Source organism: Colobus angolensis, unplaced genomic scaffold (assembly GCF_000951035.1).
Source record: "Colobus angolensis palliatus isolate OR3802 unplaced genomic scaffold, Cang.pa_1.0 Scaffold11, whole genome shotgun sequence".
NCBI lineage: Eukaryota > Metazoa > Chordata > Mammalia > Primates > Cercopithecidae > Colobus > Colobus angolensis.
In genome coordinates, this window is record NW_012112030.1 from 93,139 (window position 1) to 109,249 (window position 16,111).

At 42.8% G+C, this 16,111-nt stretch overlaps 1 protein-coding gene across 1 annotated transcript in view; it reads left to right on the forward strand.

Moving 5' to 3' along the window:
- The first annotated feature begins 5,526 nt into the window (after positions 1–5,526).
- Positions 5,527–16,111, forward strand: part of GALNT8 (polypeptide N-acetylgalactosaminyltransferase 8) — a 62,147-nt gene continuing 51,562 nt past the window's right edge. The window contains exons 1-2 of the mRNA XM_011951592.1: positions 5,527–6,053; positions 15,692–15,989. Of these exons, the coding sequence (XP_011806982.1) occupies positions 5,843–6,053; positions 15,692–15,989 (509 nt within the window). The 5' untranslated portion in view covers positions 5,527–5,842. The remainder of the gene's footprint in view (positions 6,054–15,691; positions 15,990–16,111) is intronic.

Genomic DNA, 16,111 nt, shown 5'->3' on the forward strand with positions numbered 1-16,111 from the left:
ACACACACACACACACACACACACACACACACACTCTCCCTCTCTCTCTCTCTCTCTCTCTCTCTCTCTCTAGTGGTTACCTTTAGAGTTGGCGGGGATTGGAGAACTGAGAGATAGAGGTACGATGAGACTAATTTTCACTGTGCAATATCACTGATTTTCACTGTGCAATCATTGCTGTGGTTTTTGTTTTAAAATTTTTGAAGGCCATATTGCAACATGGAAAACAGCTAGACTATAGGCAATTAATTTTCTTTTTCTATTTTTTGTTATTCTGACATGGTCCTATCAGCTTTAAAATGGAAACCATTTATAAATTAGTGACATTTTAAAGTAGAATCGCTATTCGTGGTAGCCATTTGAAAACAGACAGAGGGGAAAGAAGTGATGAAGGAGGAACTGAAGGTCCAGCTTCTGCACCTGTGGGCCTGGTAGTGCCCATAACGGAGGGAGAGAACAAAGGGGAAGAAGAGAGACCAGAGGAGACACTTAAGTCAACTAGGCACGTGTTTCATCGGGAAGGCCTCTGAAGATCAGGTGTGTCCTGTAAGCAAATGGAAAATTGAGTCTCAAGCACTGGAAAGACATCAAGGATAGGGTAGACAATTTCCTCAGAGGAAAAGAACAGAAATGTACTGGAATTAAATAAAACAATGGAACATTCAATAATAGTGGGAAATTTTATGTTTATGTTGTCTTAAATCCTATTGGGGAAAAAAGGGTGATTCAACCATTAATAATGTATTTCTTTTCTCTCCCTTGCCACAAAAGCCTCTAGTCAGATAGGAGATGTTTCAGAAAGGATTACTTTTGTTGATCATTATTCTGATCTTTTGTGGGAGAAACTCCTCCTTCATATTTCATCAGTAAAATTTCTGCACATTCTATTATTTGGGGATAATATGTTCTCAAGAGATTAAGCTGTATTCTTACTAAATCAGTTATAAGTATCTGTACAGAGCTGAGTGTGATGGCAGTCACCCGTAGTCCCACCTACTTGGGAAGCTGAGGTAGAAGGAGTTCAAGACCAACCAGGCAAAATGGCAAGATCCCATCTCTAAAAAATAAAAATTAAAAAAAGACAAGTATTTGTGCAACTTCAGAAGACTCATTCATTTTACAAAGAATAAGATTGGTAATGATGGCTAAATAAGAGCTTATTTATAGATTGTGAGCATGTGATGGAGGAGAAAAAAAAATAAATATTTCATAAGCATTTTCTAAGGGCCATCCAGTGTTAGGTATTTCATACCTGTGATTTCATTTGGTCTTCACGATCACCCTGTGATGCAGGAATTATTATTTTGTTCCATAGTTAAGGAAACTGAGGACAAGAAGGTTCAATAATATTCACTCTAGATCAGGTTGTATCCTTTTCTTTTTAGTGTTTTAGGTCGTATTTCTTGGGGGTTAGTACAGACAGCCTGCATGTAGTTTGTCTTTTGCATATAAATCCACTTCCTAGTGTCCTTCCTGATCACCTGAGTTGGTTGCCTATATATTTATCATTGTGCTGCTCTATATATGACACAGGTGCAACTGTTTTGACCCCAACTGCTCATCCAGGAGGGGAAAAGAGATAGTATGACCCGGGAAGAAATCATAAAGTAAGTAAGTTTCCTGAGTAAAAAAGCTTTCAGGCATAACTCAGTTTAAACATGGTCTTTTCCACAAAAATCAAGAGACTGCGACAAATCTCTCCAACCGTACCAACAGAGGAAAAATAATCATACCGCAGAATTAGACAGCATGATAATATGTAATGCAGTTGCACATAAAGTACAAAGAGGAAGAACCAATGGTGTAGTCAGTATTGTTGCTAAATATTTAACTTTGAGCAATGGCAGAGTGACAGAATTCTTTGTAATTAATTAATCATCCCACGGTACCTACTTTTGAAAAAGAGAATTGACCCAAGGAAAAAGATTATCCTGGAAAACAGGCCAATATAGATTGCAGAACAAGGCAACAGAAGAGGAGAACTGGAACCAGAACTAAAATACGGGATCTGGATTATTTGTCTTGCTGTTGCTGTTGCTGTTGTTGTTGCATTGTTGTTTACCATGCCAGGTTATGAGTTTCATTAATGACCTGGCAAGGAAGACTTGGCCACTAGCATCAGAACTACTTTAGAGTAGATACAGTGTTTATACAGCCCGTATGTGTCCACGTGATTCACTTTCATAAGCCTCAGTTCTTTGCATGTTATCTGATGGATAATGATTTGAAGCACTGCCTTACCTACCAGCTGCCACCTGCCAGCCAACAGCCCAGTTTCCATTTCATTTAGGCATTCTAGTGAGACTTTAAATAATTCAAGGTAGAACTAATCAGTTTATATGAAAATTAGAAGAAGCACTTAGGGAAAGATACTTTGGAATTTCAGGCAAGCAAAGGAAAAGTGTTTCTATTCCATTCCATTTGCCTTTTTGTCTCTTCTTTTGTCAATACCACACTGCCTTGATCATTGTAGCTTTATAAGAAGTCTGAAGGCTGGGCATGGTGGCTCACGCCTATAATCCCAGCACTTTGGGAGGCTGAGGCGGGCGGATCACTTAAGGTCAGGAATTCAAGCCCAGCCTGGCCAACATGGCAAAACCCTGTCTTTACTTAAAAAAAAACAAAAAAATCAGCTGGGTGTGGTGGCACACGCTTGTAATCCCAGTTACTGGGGAGGCTGATGCAGGAGAATCACTTGAACTTGTGGGGTAGAGGTTGCAGTGAGCTGAGATCGCACTATTGCACTCCAGCCTGGGTGACAGGGCAAGACTCCATCTCAAAAAAAAAAAAAAAGAAGTTTGGAATTCAGGTAGTCTGAGTCTTTCCATTTTTTTTTTTTTTTCTCCATTTAAGTATTGTGTTAGCTAGTCTGGATCTTTTGCTTCTCCATATAAACTTTACAATTAATTCCTCGATATCCACAAAATAAATTGCTGGGATTTTTATTGGGACTGCATTAAATCTACAGATCAAGTTGGAACAAATGCAAATCTTGACAGTACTGAATCTTTCTATCCATTAACTTAATTTATCTCTCCATTTATTTAGTTGTTCTTTGATTTGTTTCATCAGAAGTTGTAGTTTCCCTCACACAGATCTTGTACCTATTTCACTGGATTTATACCTAAGTATTTCTTTCTTGGGGTGTGATAACATAAATGGTGTTATGATTTTTATTTCAAATTCCAACTTGCAATTCCCATTGCTGATAGATACGAAAGTGGTTGAGTTTTGTATATTAATCTTGTCTCCTACAAACTTGCTGTAATAACTTCTCAGTTCCAAGAGGTTTCTGTTGGTTCTTTGGGATTTTTCTACAAAGACAGCTATATCATCTGTTGGGCAAAGACAATTTTATTTCTCCTTCCCTGTGCTCCTTTTATTTCTTGCTCTTTTTTATTGCTTTACTTCCGGTACAACGTTAGAAAGAAGTGGTGAGAGGAGATATCCTTTTCTTGTTTCCGACCTCAATTGAAAACCTAGTTTCTCACCAGTAGGTATCATGTTAGCTACAGTTTTTTGAAGATGTTCTTTATCAAGTTGAGGACGTTCCTCTCTAATCACAGTTTGGTAAGTGTTTTGATCATGAATGAGTGTTGGAATGTTGTCAAATGCTTTTTCTGTATCTATCCATAGGATCATGTGATTTTTCTGCTCTAACCAGTTGATGTGATGGATTATATTACTGATTTCCCAATGTTGAGCCAGCCTTGCATACCTGGAATAACTCCCATTTGGTTGTAGTGTTTAATTCTGGACATTGTTGGCTTCAATATCCTAATATTTTGCTCAGAATTTTTGCATTTATGTTCATGAGAGATATTGGTCTATACTTTTCTTATAGTGTCTTTGTCTGGTTTTCATATTAAGGTAATGCTAGCTGCAAATAACGAGTTAGAAAGTATTTTGAGATGGAGTCTTGCCCTGTCACCCAGGCTGGAGTGCAATAGTGCGATCTCAACTCACTGCAACCTCTGCCTCCTGGGTTCAAGCGATTTTCCTGCCTCTGCCTCACGAGTCGCTGGGATGACAGGCGCCTGCCACCATGCCCAGCTAATTTTGTTATTTTTAGTAGAGACGGGGTTTTGCCATGTTGGCCAGGCTGGTCTTGAACTCCTGACCTCAGGTGATCCACCTGCCTCGGCCTCCCAAAGTGCTGGGATTACAGGAATGAGCCACCGTGCCTGGCTGGATCATGCGTTTTTTATGTTTTGAGTCTAATTTGCAAGTGGGAGGCTGGGAGACATTTTCTATCCCTGCGAAACAGAAGAAGTGATTCCTTTTCATTTTGTTCATTTTCGTCCTATCTGTTTTTCCTAAAGCCGCATTTCTTTCCTTTACTCCACATGTCTGCCTCAGCACATGTCACATGTGCTGTGTTTGGGACCTAATAAATAGTCCAAAGAGCCAGGCTGGGGTGGAAGCTGTGATTTTAACAGGATTGACAGTACACTGAGAACTTAAAACTTTTAGCCTTGGGGAACAATTTTAAGTGTTTTTTCTACAATGATGATCATTGGTGATTCGTCCAAAACATAAGTGTGAAGTGTGGAGGCAAAGGAGTTACTGGAAGCTGGGGCAAGGTAGAAGCCCAGTGTATGAAGTTGTGCAGACGACAAGCAAAGGACAGAGACCAGTGAATCAGGATCATCCCCTGAGGCTCAACCCCTGGGCACTGCCTCCAGCTCTTCTCCACTTCCTTCTAGGCAGTGAGGTCCCAGGAACTAGCAAGAAAGTCTTTCCTTAAGTTTGTGGGACAAGCATTTGTTGCACACCTACTATGTCCAAAACCTTGTAGAGTTAGGTAAAAAGACATCTTAGATCCCAGCTCTTCAAAAAAGCAAGGATCTAAGAGTACAGAGACTTCTCGCTTTTTGATTTCTTTTTCATCCTATTTATCCCCTTCTTACACCCACAGGACCAGACCTCACATGCCCTGTCAGAGTCTCCCAGGTGGTTCTTCCAGGGACACAGAACATTAAACATCAAACAAACATAGATATATATATGGAGAGAAAAGCCTCTCACCCAGGCAGCCTGAGCTAGCTGCAGGAGCAAGCATTCTTCTGACTTCTGAGACAGTACAAGGTGTGTCCAGGTGACTTACCTGCCGCTGGGCAGCTGCCATGCACACTCCTCACACCTGACGCTGCTCAGGGAGAAGCCAGGCAGCTATAATAGTGTTCTTGGCCGGAGAACATCTGGCCTAGCAGGCAGAGTGTCATCTATGAAGTTGGGTGGAGACAGAATAAGTGTTTAAAAGGTGGGTCCAGGGGACCAGAGCATGGGAGGCTTGCTCCCGTTCCGGAGCTCTCAGGCTCCACCCAATTTATTGGTTTACAAACTCTTTGTTCTTAGGGCAGATGGGAAAGGGAGGACGGGATGAGGAAAAGGAATAATCAGTAAAAGAGAATCATGAGTCATTCAATATGATGTACAGCAGTGGCGGTTTCTGTGAATTTCCTTGAGCAAAGGCGTGTGTCTAAACTACTTAAGATCTTCAACTTATCGGGACTGAAATGGGTGGGAGCAGGTTTCGGGAGGAGCCAAGATGTTTGGTTATATTCCACTGCTTCAAGGGAGGGTTGTCTCCCTGAGCAACCTGTGGAATGCTGCTGAGCGGTTATGCTCTTGGGGCATAAAGACAAAGAAGGCAATAAGGAGACTTTTCTCCTCAGAGGCCGCCCATGGCTTCCCATGGGTGTCTCACACAGGGGAGACCAACTCAACTGGCACCCCAGAAACTCTCTTTCCCACAAAAGCTGGGCTGGTTCTGATTCTTAACCTGTTCTGGCAGTGACGCACCCAACCCCACAGGGAGTGAACGAGCCCCAGGAAGAAGATGATGTTTTGGAGAAAACGCTCCAAAGCCCTCTGCATTGGGCTGACTCTGGCCGTTACTGTCAATCTCCTTCTGGTATTTTTTAGCAAGGGGACTTTACAAGACCTGTTTATGGGTGATCTCCACAAGGAGTTTCCTTTACATCTGAACGAATGCGACGGGACAGTGATAAAAAGACTCTCCCAGTTGGAGACGGAGTTGAAGCATCTGAGTAAGTTTACAACGCTAACCTGGAAGGTGTGTGTGTGCATGTGTGTGCACGCATGTGCGTGTGTGTATATTTATGGGCACTTAGGAAAAAGGGATGTAGAGGGGAAAATGGGCGAGAGGTCACATTTTCATCTCAGTCGCTCATTGAAGCATCTGACACTGAATTCCGTGCCTTCAAATGGGAGATGGGTATTGAGAGTGAAGTGAGTAGACGTGGAAATTAGAGCAAGCATTATGGGGGAGGTGAGCATGTGTGTGTGTATGCATGTGTGGGCTTGTGCACATGCATTATCATTATAGCTACATATGTGCAGGCAACGAGACAGAATAAGAATCCCAAGGGCCTTAGGGATGTCTAGTATAGCCCTGTCCTTAGGCCTGTGTGTGGTAGGGGCTGTTCAAGAGAGGTGGCAATCTCTGGGGCAAAGGCCTCACTTCCATTTTGCCGTGTGCTCCTATCATGAACTAATGAGGGCTTTGTTAGAGGACCTAAGATCGAATCCTGATGTGCCACTGTGGTTGTGTGACTTTGAGCAAGTGCTTCTCTCAGCCTCAGGTTCCTGGTCTGTAAATGGAGATGATAATAATGATAGTTATCCACCTGACCTAACAGCGTTGTGAAGTGGATGCAGAAGGTGATCTATAAACAGCTCTGTGCCAAATTTTAATCTCTTCATTTAAAGTTAAGAGTAAGATTTCAACACATTCTGGGGTTTGTTTGTGATGCCGGCTCACCATGGAACTCTAATGCCTCTGAATTTTATGAGCCTGCGCATCCAACTTCAGCAAGGGAAGCAGCCATTTCCCCCTGCTCCCCAGGTAACAGGGATCAAATGCTGGAACCCCTGAGGGAGGTGTTTATGTGTGAGCAGAGATGTGACTGCCTGGGTGTGTGCACATGCAGCTGAAGTTGGGGAAAGTGTCTTTTAAAACGAGAACTGAGCATTGTCAGGGTTCAGGGTGAGGCTGGGAGACGGGTGGAAGGAAAGGCAAGAAGAGAAAAAGGAAGGGAAAGAAGCAATCAGGGGAAGATCGAAGAGAGTGAGAAGGGAGATGAGAGAGGAGAAAAGAGCTGGGACAGGAAAGGAGCAGAGAAGTGAGGGAGTCCAGGGAGAGAGTGAAAGAGTTTGTGTGGAGACAAGAAGAAAAAAAGGGAAAGTGTGATGGGACAGAAGGAGAGAATAAAAGGAGAGAAGAGGAGGCCTAAGGCACCCATAGCACCTTTTACGTCCTCCTTCATAAGACTCGTCATATTTTGTTGTGGTACAGTTTTATGGAAAACAAGTTTCATAAGGTCTGTTTCCATGAACGTCTCATTCACTACTCGTTTCTATTCATCCATAGAAGTTACATGGATGAATAAATGAGTGGGTGCGTCTAGGAAAGAGAGAGAAAGACAGGCAGACAGGGATAAAGGGAAGAGTGATACAGGGCAAGAGAGTGGATGAAACAGCGGGAAGATTGTCAGCTCCACAAGCCCTGGCTTACCTGGGTGGGTCGGACATTGCCCATGCAAATATGCTTGGTGAAGCTTCACCAGGGGGATGTCTGTGTACCTGGGGTGGTGACCCCAGCACCACCCTCACTACTTGGCAGAGCGCCCAGACACACCAGGACTCTCTCACCCATCCCCAGGGCTCATCACTGGCTCAGCCTCCTCAAGCCATAAAATGGCAGGAGTTCTACCCAAAGCCTCGCTATTCTTTCCTTCAGCTAGGACACAGTGTGCCATGAGGAGCCAGCCAGAGCCATCTGGCTTACTCCTCTTTCCTTCTTTGCAAAGACCTTTCTTGTTATTCTTGGTGCTCCCACATTTTATTCGCTCTGAAATGATGTGATGTCAGAGACTCACATTGGGACTTACCACACCAAACAAACATAGATATATATAGAGAAAAGCCTCTCACCCAGGCAGCCTGAGCTAGCTGCAGGAGCAAGCGTTCTTCTGACTTCTGAGACAGTACAAGGTGTGTCCAGGTGACTTACCTGCCGCTGGGCAGCTGCCATGCACACTCCTCACACCTGATGCTGCTCAGGCAGAAGCCAGGCAGCTATAACAGTGTTCTTGGCTGGGGAACACCTGACCTAGCAGGCAGGGTGTCATCTATGGAGTTGAATGGAGACAAATATGTTGGGGAAACCAGTCCCACACCACCCGGCGGGTACCCCGAGTCCGGCGGAGGCAAAGGAGTTAGAAAGAGACAGAATAAGCATTTAAAAGGCGGGTCCAGGGGACTGGAGTGCCGGAGGCTTGCGCACCTGAGATGAACCTCAAAAATTCTTCTGGGCCCTGTTTCTAGATCTCCAATGCTCTTTTTTTCCACAGGGCTTCCTGTAACTAAAAGCCAGTTTAATTCCTCTTCATTCTGTTTGCTCATTGCCTACAGGATTCCAGGAAGATTTAAAAAAATCATGAGTCAATAAGGATACTTAATTGAATCATGTAAGCTACCAATTGCAGGGGCCATTGAAAATAATATGCTAAGAATAAATAAGGCTCAAGGACAGTATCTCCAGCTAGTTGAACTTTTAATGAACTCTAGTAGGCGCCAAGAAGGCGGACAAATAAGAAAAAGTTTAGAGACAAGGAACTAAGCAGAAGGTTACATCTGGGTGCAGAAAGTTTGTTTTGCATTGTGTTATTTTTGCTGACGTGGGATTTATGGAGTGTAGATAAAGTGAGGCGGAGGCTCTAGGCGCGGCCGCCATATTCTCTGTTTGTCTTTGTCTTTTGTGTCTGTTCATTCTCCACCACCCCCGGCACGGGCCCCAACAAGTGGCGCAGCGAGCAGGGTGCATGGGTGAGTAGTGAGGAACAAGAAGGGGAACCTCCTAGGAGTGGGTAAAACCCGGGAATTGTTAAGGGGAACCTTCTTGAGCTTTCATTATGGGGAATTCCAGTTCCTTGGTCATATAGAGCCTAGTACTTCTCCATGGAATTCCCCTGTCTTTGTGTAAAAAAAAAAAAAAGTAAATGGAAACTATTAACAGATCTTCGTGCTATTAATGCATATATTCAACCCATGGGATCCTTACAACCTGGCCTTCCTAACACTTTTATGATTCCTCAAGATTGGTTGCTCATGGTTATTAATTTAAAAGATTGTTTTTTCTCTATTCCTTTGGATCAAAAGGATTGTGAGCGTTTTGCCTTCTCTGTCCCTGTTTTTAATAATTCTCAGCCACTTTCTCGATATCAGTGGAAGATTTTACCTCAAGGAATGTTAAACAGCCCTACCTTGTGTCAAGAATTTGTCCATCGAGCCTTGAATCCTGTTCGAAAATGTCGTCCTTCTGTTCTTTTATATCATTATATGGATGACATTCTTCTTGCTGCACCTACTAAAGAAAAACAGCAAGATGCTTTCGCATCGTTACAAACTCAGCTCTCTTTATACTCACTTAATATTGCCCCCAAAAAAATTCAAATAGATTTTCCTATTCAATATTTAGGTTATACCTTGAGAGCGTGAAATATTCGACCCCAAAAGATTCAAATTCGACGCGATCATTTAAAAATATTAAATGACTTTCAAAAGCTTTTAGGAGACATTAATTGGATGCGTCCTGTTTTAGGAATACCAACGTATCAGTTACAACATCTTTTTTTTATTCTAGAAGGAGATGGTCACTTGGACAGCTCACGTCATTTAACTCCTTTGGCTTTACAGGAACTCCAGCTTGTAGAAAAACAACTTCAAAAGGCCCATCTACATTATATCCTTCCCGACGTTCCCCTTTCCTTTTGTTTATTTCATACTTTACATTCTCCCACAGGTATGCTTCATCAAACAAATCGGCCATTAAAATGGATTTTTTTATCCAACAAAACATCTAAATGCTTAACTACTTATATTGACCAGTTAGCTAAATTAATCATCAAAGGACGACATCGCTGTCGACAACTCTGGGGAGGAGATCCTTCCTTCATTATCTCTCAATTCACTCATAGTCAGATTACTTATCTTCTTGCCACTTCTAATTCTTGGCAAGTTGCTTGTGCCTCATTTGTCGGACAATTTTCTACCCAATATCCTAAGTCTCCAATCTTTTCATTTTTTAGACAGCATTCTGTGTTGCCTTTCTCACCAATATCTTTATTTCCTGTTTAAGGTCCTACCTTTTTTACTGATGCTAATAACAATGGTAAGGCTGGATATTGAAGTGTTCATCAATCTCGAGTTACAGTTTATCCTTATCCCTCGGTGCAACAGGGAGAACTGTTTACTATTCTCATGGTTTTACTTGATTTTCCTTCCACCAGTTGTAACATTGTTAGTGATTCTCAATACACCGTGTATGTTACTTTTTATATTTCTCAAGCCACTCTACCTCTTTGTGCTACTTCTTCTCTTCAAAAACTCTTTTCTTTGTTGTCCTCTACTTTGAGCCGACCTCGAGCTCCTTTATTTATCACTCATCTTCGTTCTCATTCTCAACTTCCTGGACCGTTAGTTCATAATAATGCTCAGATTGATTCGCTTTTAATCGGCCACATGCAGGCTGCAGAACAAGAACATGCTCTACATCACACTAATAGTTCTGGCCTTCAACGATGGTTTCATTTAACTCGTAAACAAGTTCGTTCTCTTATTCGAGCTTGTCCTTCTTGTGCTCCTTTGAGCATTCCATCTTTCCATCCTGGAGTTAATCCGCGAGATACTCAAGTTAATCAGATTTGACAAATGGACGTCACACATGTCCCTCCTTTTGGACGATTAAAATATGTTCATCATACCGTTGATACTTTCTCTTATTTTCAATGGGCAACTCCTTTGCCATCTGAAAAAGCTAATTCTGTTATTACTCATCTCTTAACTTGTTTTGCCATCATGGGCATTCCTTTAATACTTAAAACTGATAATGCCCCTGCCTATGTTTCTCATAAGTTACAAGTTTTCTTACAACAATATAATATTCAACATCTCACCGATATCCCGGGCAACAGTCAAGGTCAAGCCATTATTGAGCGCGCAAATTTAACCTTAAAAACTCAACTGCTAAAACAAAAAGGGGGAAATGAGTCCCCCAGAAATCAGATTTTAAAAGTTTTGTTTACTTTAAACTTTTTGAATCAATGGAGACAACTGCAGGACTCCGCTGCCGTAACTCATCTTTCCTCACCTCCCTCGGCGATAGTCCCCGCCCACAATTTAAGGGTTTGGTATCCTAATGAAGAAGGTAAGTATGCTCAAGGGCAGGTTCTAAAACAGGGACGAGGCTATGGTCTTGTCCTTACAGAAAGCGGACCTGAATGGTTTTCTACAAGGCGATTGAAACCCTGTTGAAAAGAAAACTGGACTCAGCATGCATCTCTTCTTTTGTTGGATGTGTTTCGGCGGGGGACTTATTTCCCTTAGTGAGGCTTTGTATGAATATTGGACTTAAATTCCCTTTCCACCCTTGTATCAGGGAGTCGCCTGGGGGGAGGCGGAAATTAAGGTTTTCACCAATGACACTACTTGGATGCCGTCCCCCTATATGGACAAGGACAATATAGAACGGGAAACGGGAATAATAAACAACACATACCAATTTGGAGTGGAAGGACTTCCGATTTGCATGGGAAATAGTCCTCATTGTCTCCAGAAATCACATGAAGCTTGAGCTGTTCGCTATAATCATAGCCATGTGGCTGCTAACACTGTTATTATTGTAACTAGAAGCTTTCAGTATAATCATAATGTATATAGTAATGAGACTATTCCTAGTTCCTTACCTTTTTGTCCCATCCCAGAGGTCTCCCCTAATATTGAGGTGCTGGAGTGGCAGCACTGTCGGGGAACTAAGCCCCGGATTTTATTAGAGTACAATGGGCTACAAGTAACTGATTGGAGTGTACACAGTGATTTTCAAACAAAATTTAGTCACATACCTTTAAAATGGCACCGAGTAAATAAAAGTATTGCCGCTGACGGTAATGAAACTTTGGTATGGCGTGAAGGAGGCCTGTCACCATCTATGCCTCATCTTAGACACTCTTTAAAAGTACAGAGTCATCTTTAGAAGTTATTAGCTGCAGGTGATGCTATTAGTACTTTTGTGGGGAATATGACTCTTAATCTTTCTAACCCACATAACTCCTTTCATATTCAGTTACATCGGAATACCTCCCGATATATTATTGCTTGTGTCCAAAAGCCTTACCTATTGTTAACGGGGAACTTAGCGTGGGATAATGATACGGGGATTGTTAATTATAAAGATACGTGTACATTTTTGTCTTGCCTCAATCATTCCTGGTGGCGCAGTTTTACGGGAGATATTTATATCCTCAGGTCTCATAAGGAAATTTGGCTACCTGTCAATCTGACGCGACCGTGGGGGGCATCACCTCTTGAGACTTATGTTTGGACTTCCCTTCAGCGGACCCATCATGCCCTTGGACTTATAATTGCCTTGGTGATGAGCCTTGTTGCCATTGCCTCCACTGCGGCTGTGGCAGGGCTCGTGTTACATCAAAGCATACAAAATGCTGAATTTGTACAGCAATGGCATGAACAATCTCACCGGTTGTGGCTGCAACAACGGAACATTGACTCCCAACTCGCTAAAAGATTGGACAACGTGGAACAAGCCTTAACGTGGCTTGGAGATAAGCTTACTGTCCTCAGTACGCAGATAACATTGCAATGTGATTGGAACTCCACTCAATTTTGCGTAACACCTGTGCCTTTTAATGTTTCTCAGAATTGGACCGAAATCCAAAGATTATTAATAGGCCATAAAAATATTAGTTTGGACATCCAAGAACTCACTCAACACATTTCCAAAGCATTTCGACAACAACTACATGTATTGTCTGGAGCAACTACCCTGCAGGAGCTGGGTCAACGCTTTGCTGCCCTTGACCCATAGACCCAGATGAAAACATGGATTTCTACCATCTCTGAAAATATGTTGCTTTGGATGCTCGGATTAGGTTTACTTCTCATGGTGATCCGATGCTCCCTGCGTCGCATCCAAAAACAAAGGAAAACACAGAAACAAATACGGGCTACCTTTTTAGGATTGAGGCAAAACAAAAAGGGGGAAATGCAGGGGCCATTGAAAATAATATGCTAAGAATAAATAAGGCTCAAGGACAGTATCTCTAGCTAGTTGCACTTTTAATGAACTCCAGTAGTCAAGGATACTATCTCTAGTTGAACTTTTAATGAACTCTAGTAGGCGCCAAGAAGGCGGACAAATAAGAAAAAGTTTAGAGACAAGGAACTAAGCAGAAGGTTACATCTGGGTGCAGAAAGTTTGTTTTGCATTGTGTTATTTTTGCTGACATGGGATTTATGGAATATAAATAAAGTGAGGCGGAGGCTCTAGGCGCGGCCGCCATGTTCTCTGTTTGTCTTTGTCTTTTGTGTCTGTTCATTCTCCACCACCCCTGGCACGGTCCCCAATAACCGATAGCAAAAGCAAGCAATAATAATTATATCCCTGTTGAGGGAGGGATCAATGACTCTAAGCCAGTTTTCTGGAACCTCCCTCAGGGTTCATAAAAACCCCACCAGGGGCATGTCAATGGGTGCGTCCCTTTGGGGGCTTAGAAGGTTTCAGTATAAGTTATGGGGATGACCTAGTGACGCTGTATTCATACTATCAGATTATGCATTTCCTCAAATTGACTTTAGGATGGCCAGGTCCAAACCAGCTCCCACTGACAGCCATGAGTGAAAGAGAAAATCAGATATTCCCCAAGGAAGAACGCAGAGGAAGAACCCAGTACCACCCTGGGACCCCTGCGTGCTTAGGACAGAAAAGTATGAATAACCATACTGTTCCATCTGGGACACGGTAAACAGCATGCTCTCACGTCTTGTTTCTACCTGAGCAAGTATGCATGGTGTTCACATGAGTCTCCTTTGAGAGACCTACCATTTACTTTTTGCCCAAGTTTTTTCGACTATCCTCTTTTTGTCTTAACCATGTCAAGAGTTGATTCTCTTTCTCCTTTTCCTTCTTTTTGGGCCAGTCTTATATCACTTTACAAACATGTTCTCCCAGTCATAGGACTTCCCTGCTTCCCTCTTGGGGCCTGTATATGGATCTGAAATCCAGCACACGTTCTGCTTGCCAAGCCGTGTGCTGTGGCATGAGATTCATCTACCTGGAGCAAAGTCACACAGTGGGGCTGTCCCCTCAGCAAGCTGGTGACCCTGAGTTGCAGTCATCCAGAAAACAAGGATGCCTTCTTCTAACTTGTGGAAAGATGCTGGACAGGCTGCAGGTGATCCTCTCAGTCTGGTTGAAGTTTCGTGTGGGCTTAGGGGAGGATTAGTAGGAACAAAGTGGATCCTATGCCAGAGTGCCTTGATCACCATTGTGGGATTTAGTGCTGAAGAATGTCATAATCACTAAACACTAAAATGGTTCCTTTTTCTCTCCTTTTGCTGAGTACACAGATTGAGCCTGAGGGAGTTCAAGGTGCATATGCTAAGATACTCCAGCACAAATCTTACAGGGTGGAAAGGTGAGGTAAATAATAGATGACATCATGGATCCTGGAGGGCGTCTTCTGCCTAAAACATCTCTGCCTGGGTCCATCACTATCTGTCCATTCTTTTGAGTTAAGGCAATGTTTCCCAAATTAATGTAACAATTAGATTTGTCTAGACCAATTGTTTAAAATACAGATTCTCAGGCTCTACTCCAGAACAGAGTCAGAATCTCTAAGGGAGGCCTGGGATTCCCTTCCCCCTTGTGTTTCCAGGGTGAGGTGATACCTCACCCTGCTTTGGCCCTTGCTCAGTGGGCTGCACCCACTGTCCTGCACCTACTTTCTGACATACCCCAGTGAGATGAACCCGTTACCTCAGTTGGAAATGCAGAAATCACCCGTCTTCTGTGTGGCTCACACTGGGAGCTGTAGCCTGGAGCTATTCCTATTCAGCCATCTTGGAACTGCCTCCGGATTCTGTATTTTTAACAAGCTTCTCAAGACATTCTTATGATCCCGGAAGTTGGAAATTGCAAGACTAGGACAGCTCCAATTTTAAAGTTCCTCGTAAATCAAGCACATGAGAAGCAAGGGCATGGGTGGATGATGGTGGTAGTGGTTAGAGCAGATTTGCCTTTGTTAGGCACTAATGGTGTAGTGTTTCTTAAATTTCACTATAAAAAGAATTTTTCCTCGGTTTTATTAAAAAGCAGGTTCCTGTAATTTCTCCTGTCTGTATTTCCACCCAGCTCTCAGATCCTGATTTAGTGGATTTGGAGATTAGCCTGGGTATCTACATTAAAAAAAAAATCACAACTGATGATTCTGATGTAAGTGGTTGTCAGGCCTCATTCTGAAAAACATTGGCTTATTTTCTGCTGATTTCTCAAATCATAGTAAGTCAGTTCTTGGAGGAACTTTGAAGATGTGGGATGGAGGAGTTTTGATGGGGCTAAAGGGAGAGACCTATCCAGTACATACTTTGCTGATACAGCCTTGCATAGCTGGTTCCTGCCATATTACCTAATCAAGCCTCAGCAATATGTCAGTTCCCTGACATATTACATCCTCTGAGACAAGAGCTTATAAATTTTAAGATGTAGTGTGTAAATCATTAGAAGGAAATTAGGGTGGAAAGGAATGCCCAGGTAACTAAGGAGGAGCTGAAATGATTTCTTTCCCACCCCTGTCCTCTTCATTTGCAGAAGAAAGTATGAAATTGGCTCTGAGGCAGCAAGAAAATGTGAACAACACAATGAAGAGGGTGAAAGATGAAGAACGCCCTGTTCTGAAGGCAGTGGAAGCCAAGGTGAATGAGACAAAGAAGCACAAAACCCAAATGAAACTCTTCCCACACTCACAGCTTTTCAGGCAGTGGGGCGAGGATCTTTCTGAGGCCCAGCAGAAAAAGGCCCAGGACCTCTTCCGGAAGTTTGGTTACAACGTGTACCTCAGCAACCAGCTGCCTCTTAATCGCACCATCCCCGATACACGAGACTACAGGTGGGATGAACCAGGCTTGGGCTTCTAGGGTCCTCAGTTTGATTTGAGGATGAGCTTTGGGAGCAGTGAAAATTGAAGGTTGGGGGAGTGGGGGTTGGTGGGGAAGGGGTTCAGGCTGAGCA